A 19792-nucleotide genomic window follows, 5' to 3' on the forward strand; every position below is an offset into this window, starting at 1 on the left:
TGCACGTTTGTATCGACACAGATTTCCAGATCGAAGGTGTCCCGACAGGAAGACGTTCGAAGCAATTGATTGGCGTCTTAGCGAGCACGGAACATTCCAGCCTATGACTCGCGACTGGGGAAGACCTAGAACTACGAGGACACCTGCAACGGACGAGGCAATTCTTCGTGCAGTTGACGATAAGCCTAATGTCAGCGTCACAGAAGTCGCTCCTGTACAAGGTAACTTTGACCACGTCACTGTATGGAGAGTGCTACGGGAGAACCAGTTGTTTCCGTACCGTGTACAGCGTGTGCAGGCGCTATCATTTCAGTGCAAATGTTCCCTTTACGTGATCAAATTGTAAATTTTCACAATCAATTTGGGCTGACGAGAATCCGCACGCAATTGTGCAATCACGTCATCAACACAGATTTTCTGTGAACGTTTGGGCAGGCATTGTTGGTGATGTCTCGATTGGGCCCCATGTTCTTCCACCTACGCTCAATGGAGCACCTCATCATGATTTCATACGGGATACTCTACCTGTGCTGCTAGAACATGTGCCTTTACAAGTACGACATAACATGTGGTTCATGCACGATGGAGCTCCTGCACATTTCAGTCGAAGTGTTCGTACGCTTCTCAACAACAGATTCGATGACCGATGGATTGGTAGAGGCGGACCAATTCCATGGCCTCCACGCTCTCCTGACCTCAACCCTCTTGACTTTCATTTATAGGGGCATTTGAAAGCTCTTGTCCACGGAACCCCGGTACCAAATGTAGAGACTCTTCGTGCTTGTATTGTGGACGGCTGTGATACAATTCGCCATTCTCCAGGACTGCATCAGCGCATCAGGGATTCCATGCGACGGAGGGTGGATGCATGTATTCTCGCTAACGGAGGACATTTTGAACATTTTCTGTAACAAAGTGTTTGAAGTCACGCTGGTACGTTCTGTTGCTGTGTGTTTCCATTCCATGATTAATGTGATTTGAAGAGAAGTAATAAAATGAGCTCTAACATGGAAAGTAAGCGTTTCCGGACACATGTCCACGTAACATATTTTCTTTCCTTGTGTGTGAGGAATGTTTCCTGAAAGTTTGGCCGTACCTTTTTTAACACCCAAAATTCATCTATGAGTAGAAGGAGTTGCCATTAAGAAATTCATTTAATTTCGTTTTAAATGCTATATGGCTATCTGTCAGACTTTTGATGCTATTAATTAAGTGACCAAAGATTCTTGTGGCAGCATAATCTACCCCCTTCTGAGCGAAAGTTAGATTTAACCTTGAGTAGTGAAGATCATCCTTTCTGCTAGTGTTGTAGCCATGTACACTGCTATTACTTTTGAATTCGTTCGGATTGTTAATAACAAATTTCATAAGTGAATATATATATATATATATATATATATATATATATATATATATATATATATATATTGTGAGGCTACAGTGAAGATTTCTAGCTCTTTAAATGTCTGCAGTATGATCTAGGATGAGCTCCAGCAGTTATTCTGATTAGACGCTTATGTGCAATGAACACTCTTTTACTCAATGGTGAGTTACCCCAGAATATGATGCCATACGAAAGTAGAAAATGAAAATAGGCGTGGTAAGCTAATTTACTCAGATGTATATCGCCCAAAATTTGCAGTGACCTTAATAGCATAAGTAGCTGAACTGAAACGTTTCAGCAGATCCTCAGTGTGTTTTTTCCAGTTCAACCCCTCATCAATGCATACACCTAGAAATTTTGAATATTCTACCTTAGCTACCGATTTCTGATCGAAGTCTATATTTATTAATGGGGTCATTCCATTTACTGTGTGGAACTGTATATACTGTGTTTTCTCAAAGTTTAATGAGAGCCCATTTGCAGAGAACCATTTAATGATTTTCTGAAAAACATCGTTTACAATTTCACCAGTTAATTCTTGTCTGTCGGGTGTGATAGCTATACTTGTATCATCGGCAGAAAGTACCAGCTTTGCATCTTCGTGAATATAGAATGGCAAGTCATTAATATATATTAAGAACAGCAGAGGACCCAAGACTAAACCTTGCGGCACCCCATTCATGACTGTTCCCCAGTTTGAGAAACCGCCAGTTTTTTGCATATTATGTGCTCACCCGCTGTCTGTGTGTGAAGGTGTAGGGTGGGGAGTGGGTACGCACCTCGGCCACGATGAGCGCCATCTGCGTCTCGGCGAGCTTCTGGCCGACGCAGGAGCGCGCGCCCATGGCGAAGGGCAGCGAGGCGTGGCTGGCGGCGACGCCGCGGTAGGCGCCCCCGGGGTCCCGCATCCAGCGCTGCGGCCAGAAGCGGTCCGCCTGCGGGAAGTACTGCTCGCTGCGGCCGCTCGTGTACAGCGACAGCACCACCAGTTGCTGCAGAAGAGCGGGAAACATCGCCTCACGTTAGCCACAGCACCCTGCTACACAAACACTTCAGAGGAGACTTTCAAGTAGTGACGCACGCTATCGACAACTTCGAGGAATTCCTAACTCAGAGCCCTAAAGCAATTCAATACACCTTGATGCAATTACACTTGGGGGACGCCTCGCCTGCGACAGCAGTTGAATTTCTCATTTTGTACACGAAAAGAATCCACCAAGCAGCAACTTACCTTTCTGCCAAAACTTCTCTGAAAGTTTATTAAAGTTTATCAGTGATCTCAGTACTGTATTATTGTGGTGTGCGTGCTGTAAGACCTTCGGCACACACACCATCAGATTATTTGACTTGTCGCTCTAACGAAGTAGGCCAGTGTCAGCAATATGCCTCGTGGTCTTATCGTGGCGTGTTTATCTTCTGCCGTTAGGTCAGACGATATAAATGCCACTTGCACTTTTAGAGTAGCAGATTGACGGTGACCAACTTCAAACAGAACTTGATTAATTTTCACACACATTTATTAAAATAATAACAAGCATAGATATTACGTAACTTGATTCTGGATGCTGTTTACAATTGAAAATCTGAAGTTCCTTCGGTCTTGTTACGTTAATCTTGTTCTCACATATCTCTGATACTTGACAAAGTGTCTATACATTTCTCTTTATGGCTATGTACAGGAATATGGTAATCTTATCAGGCGCAGACTGAAACTTAACTATAGACTGCTACAGACAAATGCACACTGACTAATCGGAGGTCTGTACACTCGTTATAATACCTCGCGCGTTCAAGTATCACTGTGCAAGTGTGATCCGCAAGGAGAAAAGGTTCTACATTAGCTGCAATCTCATTGGTTGCATTACATATTAATACGCGCATCGGCGGAAGCAGAATTTGGTCCGTCTGTAAGGCAGCGCCATCTCGTAGAGCGGAGACGGACGAGTGCTGCGCTTGCGCTGTTGTGCTTAGCGGGGCGCGCTCTATTGGGAAAGTTGTGTACGCCCTGACTACGCGGAACTATGTACACAACAATTATGTACCAGTATGACAACACACACACAAGAGAACTACCATTAAAAGCTTTCAGAAGTTGCATCATCACCAAGCGAGGCGGCGCAGTGGTTCTAAATCTACATCTCCAAAAGCCACCCAACAATGTGTGGCGGAGGGCACTTTACGTGCCACTGTCATTACCTCCCTTTCCTGTTCCAGTCGCGTATGGTTCGCGGGAAGAACGACTGCCGGAAAGCCTCCGTGCGCGCTCAGATCTCTCTAATTTTACATTCGTGATCTCCTCGGGAGGTAGAAGTAGGGGGAAGCAATATATTCGATACCTCATCCAGAAACGTACCCTCTCGAAACCTGGACAGCAAGCTACACCGCGATGCAGAGCGCCTCTCTTGCGGAGTCTGCCACTTGAGTTTGCTAAACATCTCCGTAACGCTATCACGCTTACCAAATAACCCTGTGACGAAACGCGCCGCTCTTCTTTCTCCATCTTCTCTGTCAACCCGAGCTGGTACAGATCCCACACTGATGAGCAATACTCAAGTATAGGCCGAACGAGTGTTTTGTAAGCCACCTCCTTTGTTGATGGACTACATTTTCTAAGGACTCTCCCAATGAATCTCAACGTGGCAACCGCCTTACCAACAATTAATTTTATGTGATCATTCCACTTCAAATCGTTCTGTACGCATACTCCCAGATATTTTACAGAAGTAACTGCTACCAGTGTTTGATCCGCTATCATACAATCATACAATAAAGGATCCTTCTTTCTATGTATTCGCAATACATTACATTTGTCTATGTTAAGGGTCAGTTGCCACTCCCTGCACCAAGTGCCCTTCCGCTGCAGATCTTCCTGCATTTCGCTGCAATTTTCTAATGGTGCAACCTCTCTGTATACTACAGCATCATCCGCTTAAAGCCGCATGGAATTTCCGACGCTATCTACTTGGTCATTTATATATATTGTGAAAAGCAATGGCCCCATAACAGTCCCCTGTGGAACGCTAGAGGTTACTTTAACGTCTGTAGACGTCTCTCCATTGAGAACAGCATGCTGTGTTCTGTTTGCTAAAAACTCTTCAATCCAGCCACACAGCTGGTCTGATATTCCGTAGGCTCTTACTTTGTTTAACAGGCGACAGTGCGGAACTGTATCGAACGCCTTCCGGAAGTCAAGGAAAATGGCATCCACCTGGTAGCCTGTATCTAATATTTTCTGGCTCTCATGAACAAATAAAGCGAGTTGGGTCTCACACGATCGCTGTTTCCGGAATCCATGTTGATTCCTACAGAGTAGATTCTGGGTTTCCAGAAATGACATGATACGCGAGCGAGAAACATGTTCTAAAATTCTACAAGAGATCGATGTCAGAGATATAGGCCTACAGTTTTGCGCATCTGCTCTACGACCCTTCTTGAAAACTGGAACGACCTGTGCTCTTTTCCAATCATTTGGAACCTTCCGTTCCTCTAGAGACTTGCGGTACACGGCTGTTAGAAGGGGGGCAAATTCTTTCGCGTACTGTGTGTAGAATCGAATTGGTATTCCGTCAGGACTTTCCTCTGTTGAGTGATTTCAGTTGCTTTTCTATTCCTTGGACACTTATTTCGATGTCAGCCATTTTTTTCGTTTGTGCGAGGATTTAGAGGCGGAAAGGCGGTGCGATCTTCCTCTGTGAAACAGCTTTGGAAAAAGGTGTTTAGTATTTCAGCTTTACGCGTGTCATCCTCTGTTTCAATGCCATTATCATCCCAGAGTGTCTGGATATGCTGTTTCGATCCACTTACTGATTTAACGTAAGACCAGAACTTCCTAGGATTTTCTGTCAAGTCGGTACATAGAATTTTACTTTCGAATTCACTGAACGCTTCACGCATAGCCCTACTTACACTAACTTTGGTTAGCACACTGGACTCGCGTTCGGGAGAACGACGGTTTAAACCTGCGTCCGCCATTCTGATTTAGGTTTCCCGTGATTTCCCTAAATCGCTTCAGGCAAATACCACGATGGTTCTTTCAAAAGGCACAGCTAATTTCCTTCCCCATCCTCCCCTCATCCGATGGGACCGATGGCTTCGCTGTTTCGTTCCCTCCCCCAAATCAACCAAGCAAACAATCGACCAACCGACCTGCATCACGTTGCAATATGCGCTCAGCTACGACGTAAGACGGAATTTTACGATTGCAGCGTCGCACCCGACAGGTGTCATAGCGATGGAATGGCAAGTTTCCATCTGACGCCAACAGTGGTCATGTGGGATGCAGCGGACCCAATAGAGCGTGCCTGCTGAGCCACGACTCCAATGGCTCTGTGTCACAACCGCCATCAGCCACCACAATACGGGACGGCTGGTGGCAGTCACTCAGCCCGCATGCAATTGGAGCCACTTTGCTACGCAGACATTGTTATGGGACGCTTTCAGATGCCACCTAGTCGTTGCTCTGGTTTCGTCGTTTTGACATTGTGATAAGCTACACTCTGTTTCTTGCTGTATTATTTGTTACACACGTACCTTCACTCGGAGAAATACAAGTCAGGTAAATCTTCTGTTTGCTGTATTACTTGATCACTTATTTCCGCTCCTGTCCAGCTTTCCTACGGTGACAGTTGTCACACCGGTGTGTACCCCATCGTCTATGAAGTCATACGCAACATAAATGAAGCAAAATGACATCGATTTAAAAACATAATTTTTTCTTGCCAAAACATTAAAAAAAACGGACAAGTGCGACTAGGATTCACAGTCTGATGGTTCCGTACACCACCAAGGGACTGTAGACCTTAGTATCTGATATACCTCTACTCGTTCCTGAGCGAAATAGATATGAAGAAACAGGCAAACAGATACATGGACAACAAACTGATACTATAACGGCTCCATTCTTATTTATTGAGGTACGGAACCCTATAAAAGGACTGTTTTGATTACTATAATTTCTATGCTATGCTGTCTTCTTCACATAATTTCAAGAAAACTAGGCAGTAACAAAAATTACTCATTCACATCTTTCAGTCTCACATCGCAGCTTCTTAGTGAACTTGTTAGCTTTTCATTGGTTACAATTCTATGATGCTCCAGAATTACTTTTGCAAATATATCCTTCAATAAAATATTTTTTTCTTATACAAATTGAGCAAGAGAAATCTGTTGCCAGAATTAACGTAATAGTAGTCAACTGGAAAATAACGGAAGCAAAAATACGTCCGAGGACTATTCGAAAAATACTAATAACTGCTTTCCCTATGATTCGAATGCTGCTGATAGGAGCTGTTCCCCAACGAGAAAAGGAAGCTCTTGTTACCGGATGTGATATCTGAATATTTGGCGTGAGTTCTCAAGAACTCTGAGAAACCAGTGGGATCAAAATATTCCCATTTGCCCATTCTTGGGTTCACCAACGTTAACTTCGAGTTTCTCCATTGTCAATTGATTACCCATGCCATCTAGTGGTGAAACACAGCCGTGTTATCAAACGACCGTGGTCGTCTTTCTTTGAAATGCATTAGAAAAGTCTGTATTCATAAAGTTCCACAGCCATTCAGAGAGCATTTCTGCAAAGCGCCACTGCTGTGACGTAAATTCAAAGCTGGTTCGATTATTTCTGGCGGTTTACACAGTGTGATTTCGTGACAATGTTACAGACGTTCAGGGATTACGGAGAAGGATAAATGTTTCAGTCTGAGGTAAGGGACCCTCATCCAGAAACGCTGGAGTCGAAAGTTATAAGCGAAAATCATTATAAAACCTCTGGTAGTGGAACCCATGGACCGATACTGTTGTTGTGTAAATTTTAGGGTAGGCAGCTTTCAGAGGTGGTAGCATGGGCCAAAACAATAAAAAAATAAACATTGGCTCTAAAACGCATATTGTGGAATCATACACTCCTGGAAATTGAAATAAGAACACCGTGAATTCATTGTCCCAGGAAGGGGAAACTTTATTGACACATTCCTGGGGTCAGATACATCACATGATCACACTGACAGAACCACAGGCACATAGACACAGGCAACAGAGCATGCACAATGTCGGCACTAGTACAGTGTATATCCACCTTTCGCAGCAATGCAGGCTGCTATTCTCCCATGGAGACGATCGTAGAGATGCTGGATGTAGTCCTGTGGAACGGCTTGCCATGCCATTTCCACCTGGCGCCTCAGTTGGACCAGCGTTCGTGCTGGACGTGCAGACCGCGTTAGACGACGCTTCATCCAGTCCCAAACATGCTCAATGGGGGACAGATCCGGAGATCTTGCTGGCCAGGGTAGTTGACTTACACCTTCTAGAGCACGTTGGGTGGCACGGGATACATGCGGACGTGCATTGTCCTGTTGGAACAGCAAGTTCCCTTGCCGGTCTAGGAATGGTAGAACGATGGGTTCGATGACGGTTTGGATGTACCGTGCACTATTCAGTGTCCCCTCGACGATCACCAGTGGTGTACGGCCAGTGTAGGAGATCGCTCCCTACACCATGATGCCGGGTGTTGGCCCTGTGTGCCTCGGTCGTATGCAGTCCTGATTGTGGCGCTCACCTGCACGGCGCCAAACACGCATACGACCATCATTGGCACCAAGGCAGAAGCGACTCTCATCGCTGAAGACGACACGTCTCCATTCGTCCCTCCATTCACGCCTGTCGCGACACCACTGGAGGCGGGCTGCACGATGTTGGGGCGTGAGCGGAAGACGGCCTAACGGTGTGCGGGACCGTAGCCCAGCTTCATGGAGACGGTTGCGAATGGTCCTCGCCGATACCCCAGTGTCCCTAATTTGCTGGGAAGTGGCGGTGCGGTCCCCTACGGCACTGCGTAGGATCCTACGGTCTTGGCGTGCATCCGTGCGTCGCTGCGGTCCGGTCCCAGGTCGACGGGCACGTGCAACTTTCGCCGACCACTGGCGACAACATCGATGTACTGTGGAGACCCCACGCCCCACGTATTGAGCAATTCGGCAGTACGTCCACCCGGCCTCCCGCATGCCCACTACACGCCCTCGCTCAAAGTCCGTCAACTGCACATACGGTTCACGTCCACGCTGTCGCGGCATGGTACCAGTGTTAAAGACTGCGATGGAGCTCCGTATGCCACGGCAAACTGGCTGACACTGACGGCGGCGGTGCACAAATGCTGCGCAGCTAGCGCCATTCGACGGCCAACACCGCGGTTCCTGGTGTGTCCGCTGTGCCGTGCGTGTGATCATTGCTTGTACAGCCCTCTCGCAGTGTCAGGAGCAAGTATGGTGGGTCTGACACACCGGTGTCAATGTGTTCTTTTTTCCATTTCCAGGAGTGTATATCGATATCACTCTACTGGCTTGTCACAATTGGCAACGGAATTGGATGTTTCCGTCCAATGCTGATAACAGTCGTGCAGGCTCCGGTGGACCCAATGGAGCACACCTGCTGAGCCAGCTCTGTACCACGGGCGCCCTCTGCCTCCACAATATAAAACACCCGGAAGCAGCAGCTCAGCCTGCTCGTGCTTGGATCCTCTTCCTTGTAACATTGCAGTAGCTGGACTCTATTTCATGTTGTATAGTTTGTAATGAGTTTATGTACGTTTTGAGAAATACAAGGTAAGTAAATCTTCTGTTACCTTGTTCACTAATTATTTTCAGCGCCTGTCCAACTTTCCTACGATGACAGTTACCGCGCCAACGCCGTAGCCCACCTCTCATTACCGCTGTGTACAAAGTCATACACAACACATACTAAGAGCTATGAGCACTTGCTCATTAGGAGAGATGTGTGTCACAATATCGAAGATTTAACACGTGCTGATAACTCATAAGGTATGTATTTTAGGGCCCATGTTTACTAGGCTTTTTTCTGGTTTTGGTCCACTATACCACCTCTGAAAGCTGCCAATGCTACAATCATAGCAAGAACAGTACTGGTACGGGTGTTGCACTGTCAGAAGTAAGAAAACGATTTTCACTTAGAAGTTACGATTCGGTCGTTTCCAAACCAAGGTCCCTTATCTCAGAATTGATAAATTTACCCTTCTCCATCATCACTGAAAACTTGTAACATGATCACGGAATCACCCTTTACACGGGACGGTCAGAAGCAGTCTCAAGAGCCTGCAAGGGTGTTTTAAGATAGATTATGACGAGGAATAATTGTTAAGAAAAAACAAAAATTCGGTATGTTGTGCCATTTTCGAGTTAATCAGCGCCGAAGTTAACCAATCACGCCAATGCACAGGCAAATTCAAGTGGCCCACCAGAGACGCTGTCGCCGTTTGAATTTGCGCTCACAAAGGTCTCCATCAGCTAACTCCAGTGCTAACTAACTCAGTGTTGTGGACATAGTTCCGCATAGTCAGTGCGTACACAACTGTCCCACTAGGGCGCGCCCCACTAACCACAACAGTGGAGGCGCAGTGCTCGTCTGTCTCCGCACTACGAGATGGCGCTGCCTTAGAGACGGACCAAATTCTGCTTCCACCGATCCGCGTATTAATATGTAACGCAGCCAATGAGATTGCTGCTACCGTAGAACCTTTTCTCCTCGCGGATCACACTCGCACAGTGCTACATGAACGCGCTAGGTATTATAACGAGTGTACAGACCTCCGATTAGTCAGTCTGCATTAGTCTGTACCGTTCTGTACGAGTTCTACATTTGTCTCTACCAGTCTATACGCAAGTTTCAGTCTGCGCCTAATAAGATTACCATATTCCTGTACATAGCCATGAAGAGAAATGTATAGACACTTTTGTCAAGTATCAGAGATATGTGAGAAAAAGATTAACGTACCAAGACCAAACGAACTTCAGATTGTCAATTGTAAATAGGACCCAGAACCAAGTTAAGTAATTTTTGTGCTTGTTATTATTTTAATAAATGTGTATGAAAATTAAAGAAAGTCTGTTTAAAGTTGGTCACCATCAATCTGCTACTCTAAGCGTGCAAGTGGCATTTCTATCGTCTGACCTAACAGGAGAAGATAAACACTCCACAATAAGACCACGAGACATATTGCTGATACTCGCCTACTTCATTAGAGCGACAAGTCAAATAATCTGATGGCGTGTGTGTTGAAGGTCTTACAGTACGCACGCCACACTCGGGAATGGCGCAACGAATCGAAATTTTTTCTTAACAGCTCAAACTCAAACTCCGTCCAAACAAGCCTCGAAAGGCCTAGCGGTATCAACCGCCCGCCGTGTCATCCCCAGCCGATAGGCGTCACTCGATGCACGTGGTCAGCACAGCGTTCTCCAGGCCGTTGCCAGTTTTCTGGACTGGAGCTGCTACTTCCCCTTTCAGGGGCTCAGTGCACCCTTCTTGCCGAAAGCGCTCGGCAGAATTGGACGGTCAGCCATCCGAGTTCTAGCCGACAGTGCTTAAATTCGGTTTACTAACGGGAACCGTTGCTAGCACTGGAGCGAGGTAAACAGCCTTACAAGCTGTTCAGACTGTTTCTGGTGGCCCAGTACATACACGAACATACTATAAGTACACAAAGTGTCGGCACTCACCCCGGCCGGGACGTGGTAGCCGCCGATGGTGGCGTCCTCGGGCAGGTAGCGCGACAGGAAGGGCGCGACGGGGAAGAGGCGGAGGGCCTCCCGCATGGCGCCCCTGGCCAGCGGCAGCCGCGCCGCCTCCTCCGCCCCCGCGGCGGGCGCCCGCGTCAGCTCTCGGTGCAGCTCCTCCTGCACCGGCGGGTGCTTCGCCAGCAGGTACAGCAGCCACAGCGTGGAGTACGCCGTCTGCAACCACACCACGCGGCTCAGTCCACAGCCCGGCTGTAGTCTGTCGGTAAACTGATGAGCGAGCGCGCGAGTCCCCACTCTGCCCACCCAGCTACGTCACAGGGCGCTTCTACAGGCTGTTTCACAACGTAGCACAGTCCCTGCCGCGGCGCGCGCTTTAAATCTGTGACGACGCCGTGTACAGATGCGTCCCGTCTGCGTTTATTTCTACACAAATGCGTTAAGATTATAAGGAAAACGAAAGACGATAGCTGCTTCGAAACGAAACATTATAGAGTAAATAATATTAACATAAGAACGGAAGCCAGGATTCTACATAGAACCGAATGCCTATTCATATGAATGTATGTTCCTCTATTCGTAAGACGAACCAGATATAGTGCAATCAGTCTGTAAAATTTAAGGCTTGTTCTTACTTTGTGTTTCTACTAAAAGGTAGAAGTTTTCTTTGAAGGGCTGCATTAAAACTTAACAACACGAGGAGTGTTTAAAAAGTAACCAGAAATTTATGATTACGTGTGTTGTATTAGTTCGATTCGCACTGCTTCTTTTGTAATTGTCTTCGTAAACATGTCTGAAAAGTATTTCCAGGTAAATCCCATTTCACGCAGTGTCTTGTGTAAAACATCTTTCTGCAACGAAAACGTATTTTTTGTTTCACGCCATTGAGTAATTTCCGTAATGTGGGCATTCTTTTTTGGTTTATGTAAAAGTCCTCCATCGTCTGTCGAATGGCCGATTTTGTGAAACTGTCTATAACGATGGGTTTCCTTCCTAAATTATTAGTTTACCTTCACGGCGATTACAGTAAACCGTGCGCCTTGTTTTCGCGTTCCTTCCTTATGCGTCCTATTTTGGCGAGGTTGACGTTTGCATAAACTGCAGCCGTTTGATTGGGACAGGTAATATTAGCCAACAGTTTTTTCTTGTGCAGCCTCCTTAACACACGCTGTAATAACGTTAGAGACGATCGAACGCTCGTTCTGCGCAAATATCTCCTTCGTATTCTGCACATTTTCTTGCAATGCAGGGCGATTATCCATCACTTCCGGATACTGAAGTGTATCAGTGAGTACACAAAGTCAACTGACTGAGATTGGCAACTAAGATCCCACGAACAGAACCGACGTATATCACTGCACGCCGAACTACACCGCTAGATAGGTAACGGGCAACTGATTTTGGGCTACCCTGTAGGCCAGTGGCAGGGTTCTTCCGGGAAAGACCACTTCCCCCACCAAAAGCGCAGCTCGCTCTTGAGTTTACAGACAGACTATACTTTCAACTACACTGCCGGAAAATAAAATGCAACACCCTCGAGGACGAGGTCAATTTATTGACAAGTCATATGACAGGCTGTTCGTCATTGTGGGAGTATGTGACAACGAATTCAGAAGAAATGAAACACGCATTCACCGTAAAGGGTGCCCAAATTTATTTTTTATTTAGCGTATGGCAAGTACAAATCACGTATGAAAAATTTAAAAGTACATAACACACAAAACAGTTACAATATCACAAACAAACATCTAGGTTAGAAATATAATCGATTGCACTGTTAGTCGCATCCATGAAGTCCCTTGTTGGCCCAGGGTAGGCCTTCAGAGGGCATTCTACCACGATATGGTGAATTGTCTGCCTGTCAGCGCCGCAGTCGCACTGTGGTGATGGCACTATGCTCCATTTGTACAAGGAGTTCGCACAACGGCCGTGGCTCGTCCTGATCCTGTTAAGGGTAGACCAGATTTTGCGGGGCAAGTCAAAGCCCCGAGGTCTGTTAGATGTTCCCAATAAGGTGTTAACCTGAGGCGGTGTCTTTTCCTCCCATTCTTCTCTCCAGCGGTCCTCAAGAATAAAAGCGTTCTTTACCAGATCTTTGGCACTTGCGAGAGGGGGGTGTCTGGATTTCAATCTATTTTGCTCAATTCCATTACTCAGGGTGTGGATAGGAAGATCTGGGCTATTTTGGATTTTTCGACACTCCCTGACAAGAGCGTGTTCTCTGCGCAAATGTGGCGGCGGGATATGGCTCAATACAGGCAGCCATTGGACAGGAGTTGACCTGATCGTTCCAGAGATAATCCTCATCGTTTGGTTCAAGACTGCATCCACCTTCTTGATGTGAGCACTATTTAACCATATTGGGGAACAGTACTCTGCTGCAGAATAGACAAGTCCTAGTGCAGAGCTACGCAGAACGGAGGCAGTGGACCCCCAACTGGTGCCACAAAGCTTTTGGACAATGTTGTTTCTAGTTCTGACTTTTTCAGCAGTGTTTACAAGGTGTTGTTTATAGCTCAATGTTCTATCGAGTGTGACGCCCAGATACTTTGGTATTCTATTATATGGAAGAATGCCGCCGTCAAAGCGGATCTTGAGCTCTTTGTTTGCTAATTTGTTATTCAGGTGGAAACAAGTGGCCTCTGTTTTGGATGGGCTGGGTTGGAGCCTCCAGTCACGGAAGTATTTTCCTAGAGTGGTCAAATCGCTGGATAGTGTGATCTCAGTTTCCTCCATCACTCGATGTTCTGTGGCCAAGGCCCAGTCGTCCCCATATCCGAACATGTTGGATCTCGTCCTAGGCATATCGGCTATATACATGCTGAAAAGCAGTGGAGCCAGTACTGAACCTTGGGGCAGGCCATTATTAAGTTTCATGAATTTACTTCTGTTGTTACCGATGACAACCTGGAATGGTCTATTGCAGAGCATTTCGTTGATAAAGTTAGCCGTTTTTAGACATGGCACGACGCGGAGGAGCTTATAAATCAGGCCCTGTCTCCAGACGGTGTCGAACGCCGCCGTCAGGTCAACAAATACCACTGATGTTTTTTGCTGTCTTTGGAAGCCCGCCTCGATGTAGGTTGTTAGAGCGAGGACCTGATCCGTGCAGCTTCTTTTCGGCCGGAAGCCCGCCTGTTCTACCGGTACAGCCTCCAGGATGACTTCGCTCATTCTGTTGTACATAAGTCTCTCCAGTAATTTATAGATCATGCTGAGTAAGGCGATTGGGCGGTAGCTCTGAGGTTGGTCACTCGGTTTGCCCGGTTTTAATATGGCAACAATTTTAGCCTTTTCGAGAGTGTGCGGAATTTTTCCAGTTTGCAACACGTTAGAGAAGAATCGCGCAAGCCATAATCTTGCAAATTTACCACAGTGGAGCAGAAATTCTGGGTGAATCCCATCAAACCCTGGGGCCTTTCCTGGTTTTATATCGTTCAGGGCCATATTTAACACTTCGACTGAAAAGGGTTGGGAATAAGATGTATTGTTCTCTGCTGTCGATTTTAGCTCTTTAAGCTCCTTTTTAATTTTTATAGTATGGCCTCGTTCCTTTGGGGCCCTGGACGTCTTGCTGATGTGAACCGCAACTGTATTTGGGGACATAGCGCTGGTCATTCGCAGATTTTTACCTCCATCTCCAAGTCTCCGAAGCAAAGACCACGCCCTTCTGCTTGATCTTGTAAAATCCATTTGTTCCACGGTCTCCATCCACTTAACACGCCTGGTCGCGTCTAGGCTATGTAATAGATCGTCTGCAATTTCTTTGTCCCCATTGTCCAGAAACTGTCTATAAAGCCGTTCACTTTCCTCGCTCCATCCTGGCACATATTCGTTTCTGAATCCTCTGGGCATACTAGCTTTAGCTGAGCTGATGACGGCTCCAACAAATCTTTCGTAGTTCTTATACGTTGGGTGTATCCATCCAAGGCATTTATCAAGTTTCTCCGAGAAAGCAGCCCAATCTGCCCTCCCAAAGTTCCATCTAGGACGAGGATAAGAGGATATCAGGGGAATAGTAAGACCTACTTCTAAGAGCACTGGACGATGCTGAGAGTGGGGGAAATCCTCAAGTACCCTGCGAGAGACCGGCAGGGGTTTGTTGTTCTTGTCAGTTGTAACAAAACTGAGGTCAGGGCAGGTCTCAGTTAGCCAAGCGGCTGATTTAAATGTACCTCGGTCTTTGGCGTCAAAGATTAGTTGAGTATTATGATCTTCTGTCCATTTCACCAGGTCTTCGCCGTTTTGGTCAGATATTCGAAATTGCCACAGTTCATGGTGGCTATTAAAGTCACCCACGTATATTGCTGGGTGAGGCAGGATTTGAAGGGCTTGTGGGGGCCACGATTGCCCTGGAGGCTTGTATATATTATTTATTGTGACTTCACCCACTTTTATAATGACTTCGTGAATCTCGTTTGTGGTAGATGTTGATACGAGAGCCACTTCTTCGATATTTCTCCTGACGTATGTTGCCGTGCCATAATGTCTGTGGTGTGTGGCGCCTATTAGGTCATAGCCAGATATTATGCCCCTTGATCTTAGCTGCTCGTCATCTTCAGTATGGGTCTCCTGAATTGCGACTACGTCAATGTCGTTCTTTGTTAAAACTTTATGCAAGTACATGCATTTGGCTCTACTTATGCCTTCAATATTCAGGTGGCAGACTCGAATCAGCGATCCGAGTTCTCTAGTCAAAGGGTTCGTTTTGCTAGAATTCATCGTGATTTGCCGTGACCAGGAGATCAACTAAGGATTATCTGGTCGCCTGTACTTTGCTAGTTCATTTAGCGTTACCCAGGGTGCACGTGTGGTATTCTACTACGGACGCGAACTAGCTTTACACCCCCAGGGTGCCCAAAGAGTCATACGAACGCGTGTTGTACCCTCTTCTGACGATAACGCAGGCGCGTATCTCGCTTGCAAAACAGTCGTGAACATGAAGAACGGCATCCTGCAATCGAATTCGGCAGTGGTTCTTGTAAGCTCTCCACGGCGAGTAACTTACTCCTTCACTGTATACCGTACGTGGTAGATGAAACTGTAGCAGATTAGCAATGAAGCACCGACTAACATTGTTCCGCCGGCCGGTGTGGCCGTGCGGTTCTAAGCGCTTCAGTTTGGAACCGCGTGACCGCTACGGTCGCAGGTTCGAATCCTGCCTCGGGCATGGATGTGTGTGATGTCCTTAGGTTAATTAGGTTTAAGTAGTTCTAAGTTCTAGGGGACTGATGACCTCAGCAGTTAAGTCCCATAGTGCTCAGAGCCATTTGAACCATTCACTCTCAACTTGCGATAATTTAATCGGTCAGTTACGATTTCATGAACAACATTTCGTGAAATGTTTGGACAAACTGCACGCAGATCGTCAACTGTCGAAAGGCGATCAGAGAGAAGGTGTTTTTCAATTTTCTGCACCACATCATCAGTCACACCAGACGGCCTTCCACTTCTGTCTTCATCGTGAATGTCCGTTCTTCCAAAATTGAAATTCGGTATTCATTTTCACACGTGTTCCTTGAAATTACATCCTCTTCATAAACTGAAACAATTTCGCGATTGAAGAGCAGCGGCGTTCATGGCCTTAGCATTTAGGCAGCGAATTACAGCGCCCATCTCGCACTTTGCGAAAGCTGGGATGAGAACGCTCATTTCTTAACGGTGAACACAACTCTAATCGACGAGCTACTGATTGTTGGGAATGCTCATTCCTTCCGCTGGCTTCCCGCTACACGGCAGTGGTGCTAACTTCCCCCATCGACATTCCATGCTGAAGCTACATGCCTTGAAACCTTAGTTTCCGGATGACTCTCGTATGTTCAAAAATGAGGTAGCCCCGTCGTTAGTTTTCATAAATTATCGCTCACACAATACAGTCGCTGGCTAGCAATAGACAAAACCGTCTTCCCGATAAAGATCAGTTCCAGAGAGAGCACAGAAATGAAATGACGGGTATCACTATAACCGGAGAAATTAACCGCGGCTCGCGCGTACAATAACAGCAAAAGGATGTTGGCCACAGCAAGCTTCAAATGGCTCTGAGCACTATGGGACTTAACATCTGATGTCATCAGTCGCCTAGAACTTAGAACTACTTAAACCTAACTAACCTAAGGACATCACACAGATCCATGATCGAGGCAGGATTCGAACCTGCGACCGTAGCGGTCGCACGGTTCCAGACTGAAGCGCCTAGAACCGCTCTGCCACACCGGCCGGCCACAGCAAGCTTACTACGCTCCAGAGGCAGCATCTTGCTCTGCAGACGTAGCGGTAGTACAGTCACAGTCCATTGTAACTGCGCTGTGCTTGGTCTAAACATCACGAGTGGTCCGCAGATGACTAACCTAGGCTATCCCCAAGGTAATGGGAAGCACTACCCACTAACTGGCGGTAACTGCGCAACACTGAACCTCGCTATGTTGACCCCTGTAGAAACTGCAACGGAATGGAATGGAGAGCAGCTCCCCACGTAATTTAAAGACTGTCGATGAGCCACGGCGCACCTCCGCGGTGCAGGAAAAAGTCCTCGTAGCCAACATAACAGGGGCGAGAGGTGGAACAGCTCCTGCTGTCTGGTCCCCTGCAGTGGTAGAGTTGCGGCCCTCAATTTGGATGGCGAAATCTCAGAACGTGGCAAATAAGTGTGTGCCTCTTTCAGCGAGAGGCTTCGACGACAATTCCAAATAACGGGCAGAAAAGATTTCGCCATTTTGGACATTTTCTATATTAATTAAATCGCGGAATGTTAAATTTGCCCTGCCCCCTACAACCGAAGCTCCTGTATGTAGACAAAACCTTGGCAGTCTCTGTGGACCCGGGAAACTTAATTTAGTAGTGTTAATTCAGCAGTTAAGATTGATGAATTGTTAATTAATTAATCGATTGGTCTGCGTTAGGTAATCAGTATACTCGGAATTTTATTAGGAGTGCGAATCTGCGATCAGAATTAAAAGATTAAAATTATTACTGTGTCTTCCATTGTGGCGAGGACTAGTCTGAACAGATGCTGTGGTCTTGCCACGTGCGTTTTGTGCTTGGTCCCGTTCAAAAGGCTGAAGCTGTTCAACAGGAGTACGTATCTGCAGGTCACAGTTGCACCCGAGAATGAATGTTGGCAACACTGTTCACGTCTAAACCCAGCAGGGTTGTTGCCTGCAGAGTCAAAGCAGAGCGAGCGCAGGCAGGCTTCCTGAGCGCTAGCTGATCGCCTACGGATAACTGATACGCCTTCTACAGTGTGGATACACAAATACATACGACCTCCTGTGCGAATCTCACAGCAGCGAACGGGATAAAATGGACAGGGACTGTGGATAGGGGGCGTTAGGCGTGAATGTGGTCCTGCTCTCAGGCATGCAGAGATAGTGCCCGCAGTTACGATAATGCTGTCTGGGATGGCGCAGTGCTTGCCCAGTAAGCAAGAGATCCCGGGTTCAGGTCCTGGTCCGGTACACATTTTTCACTCGTCACCGCTGATTCCTCGTGATGTCCCGCTACAGCTGCCAGCAGTGATCCCCTTGAATTTACTTGACAAATGTAACACTAAAAATACAGTGCCACAGTATGAATACGTTGGTGCCACTGAAGACATGCCTGGAGGGTCTTGCACTTTTTCCAGCACGATTAAAAAAAATAATAATAATAATTTCTAAGAAGACTACGCGGGGCCAGCTGCCCGCTGCGTGCTGCCGCTACTCCTCGCTGAAGTAGCCACCCAGATGGGTTCGCTAGGCTGAGTATGTTCCGTTAGAGGCCTCCCATCAAGGAAAAGCCGCTGGCGGTAACGGGAATCGAATCTGTGTCCTCCGCATGGTAGTCAGAGACGTTCACCGCTTATCTACAGAGACTGACTACCTCTAAGGCACACAGCGAAATTTTTTTTGTTCTCTCTCACAGATAGCAGGTCAAATGGAAAAAAATTCCAACTCTATTTGTCCTTCCACATCCTGAAACTTACTGGCCGTGATTTGCTATTACATTGTGTCTTTTTCTGTAGGCCATCCAAGGGGTTGAATAATAACTAATGCCCATGGAAATTATGAATGACTGGAAGGAAATATTTGTATAAATGAAACGCAGAAAGTCCCATTGGAATTTCCTCTTTAATTACATTTATTTTTCGATACAGTCGCTACGTAACTGGATATACTTTTCCGAAGCATAAACAAGCTTCACGTAGTCGTTATGAGAGAGCTGTAGTGATGTCCGCGAAAGCCTTGCTTCGTTTTAGGGAACATAAAAAGAACATGGGGCATCAAATCTAAAATATATGGTGGAAGCATTATTGTCATGGTATTGTCGTTCTAAGCTGTTTCATGGTGTCATCTGAAGCGTGTGGCCTCGTATTGTCTTCTTGCAAATAAAACATTACCTTCCTAACTTCAAATCCTCCTGAGGTGCTGTTTTACATTTGGCAGAGCCGTCTGTAGTGTTGAGGTTAAAACAAATCGATATTAATTTGATCAGCATCCTAAATTACACATGCCATCGCGTTTCTATTGTTCTAGCCATAAAAAATGGTTCAAATGGCTCTGAGCACTATGGGACTCAACATCTGAGGTCATCAGTCCCCTAGAACTTAGAACTGCTTAAACCTAACTAACCTAAGGACATCACATAGATCCATGCCCGAGGCAGGATTCGAACCTGCGACCGAAGCGGTCGCGCGGTTCCAGATTGAAGCGCCTAGAACCGCTCGGCCACACTGGCCGGCTTCCAGCCATAAAAGTTTTACATCTGTTTACCCAAGGTAGACACGGCCATTAACACAAACTGTTTTCATACTCAGATAAAATTCAACTGGTGCAACACCTTCTGTCGTTGGGAACTTAGCTGCAGTCGTTGTGACGATCTCTACACACACGGTTCACTTTCAGCCACA

The 19792-nt window shown here is 46.5% G+C and overlaps 1 protein-coding gene across 1 annotated transcript in view; it reads right to left on the reverse strand.

Annotated features, from left to right (window-relative positions):
• Positions 1 to 19792, reverse strand: part of LOC124620381 (cytochrome P450 315a1, mitochondrial) — a gene marked incomplete at its 5' end in the record, with an annotated part of 153145 nt that overhangs the window by 17359 nt on the left and 115994 nt on the right. Inside the window, 2 exons of the mRNA XM_047147059.1 lie at positions 2164 to 2376; positions 10891 to 11124. Coding sequence (XP_047003015.1) covers positions 2164 to 2376; positions 10891 to 11124 — 447 coding nt within the window. The remainder of the gene's footprint in view (positions 1 to 2163; positions 2377 to 10890; positions 11125 to 19792) is intronic.

Source organism: Schistocerca americana, chromosome 1 (genome assembly GCF_021461395.2).
Source record: "Schistocerca americana isolate TAMUIC-IGC-003095 chromosome 1, iqSchAmer2.1, whole genome shotgun sequence".
Classification (NCBI taxonomy): domain Eukaryota; kingdom Metazoa; phylum Arthropoda; class Insecta; order Orthoptera; family Acrididae; genus Schistocerca; species Schistocerca americana.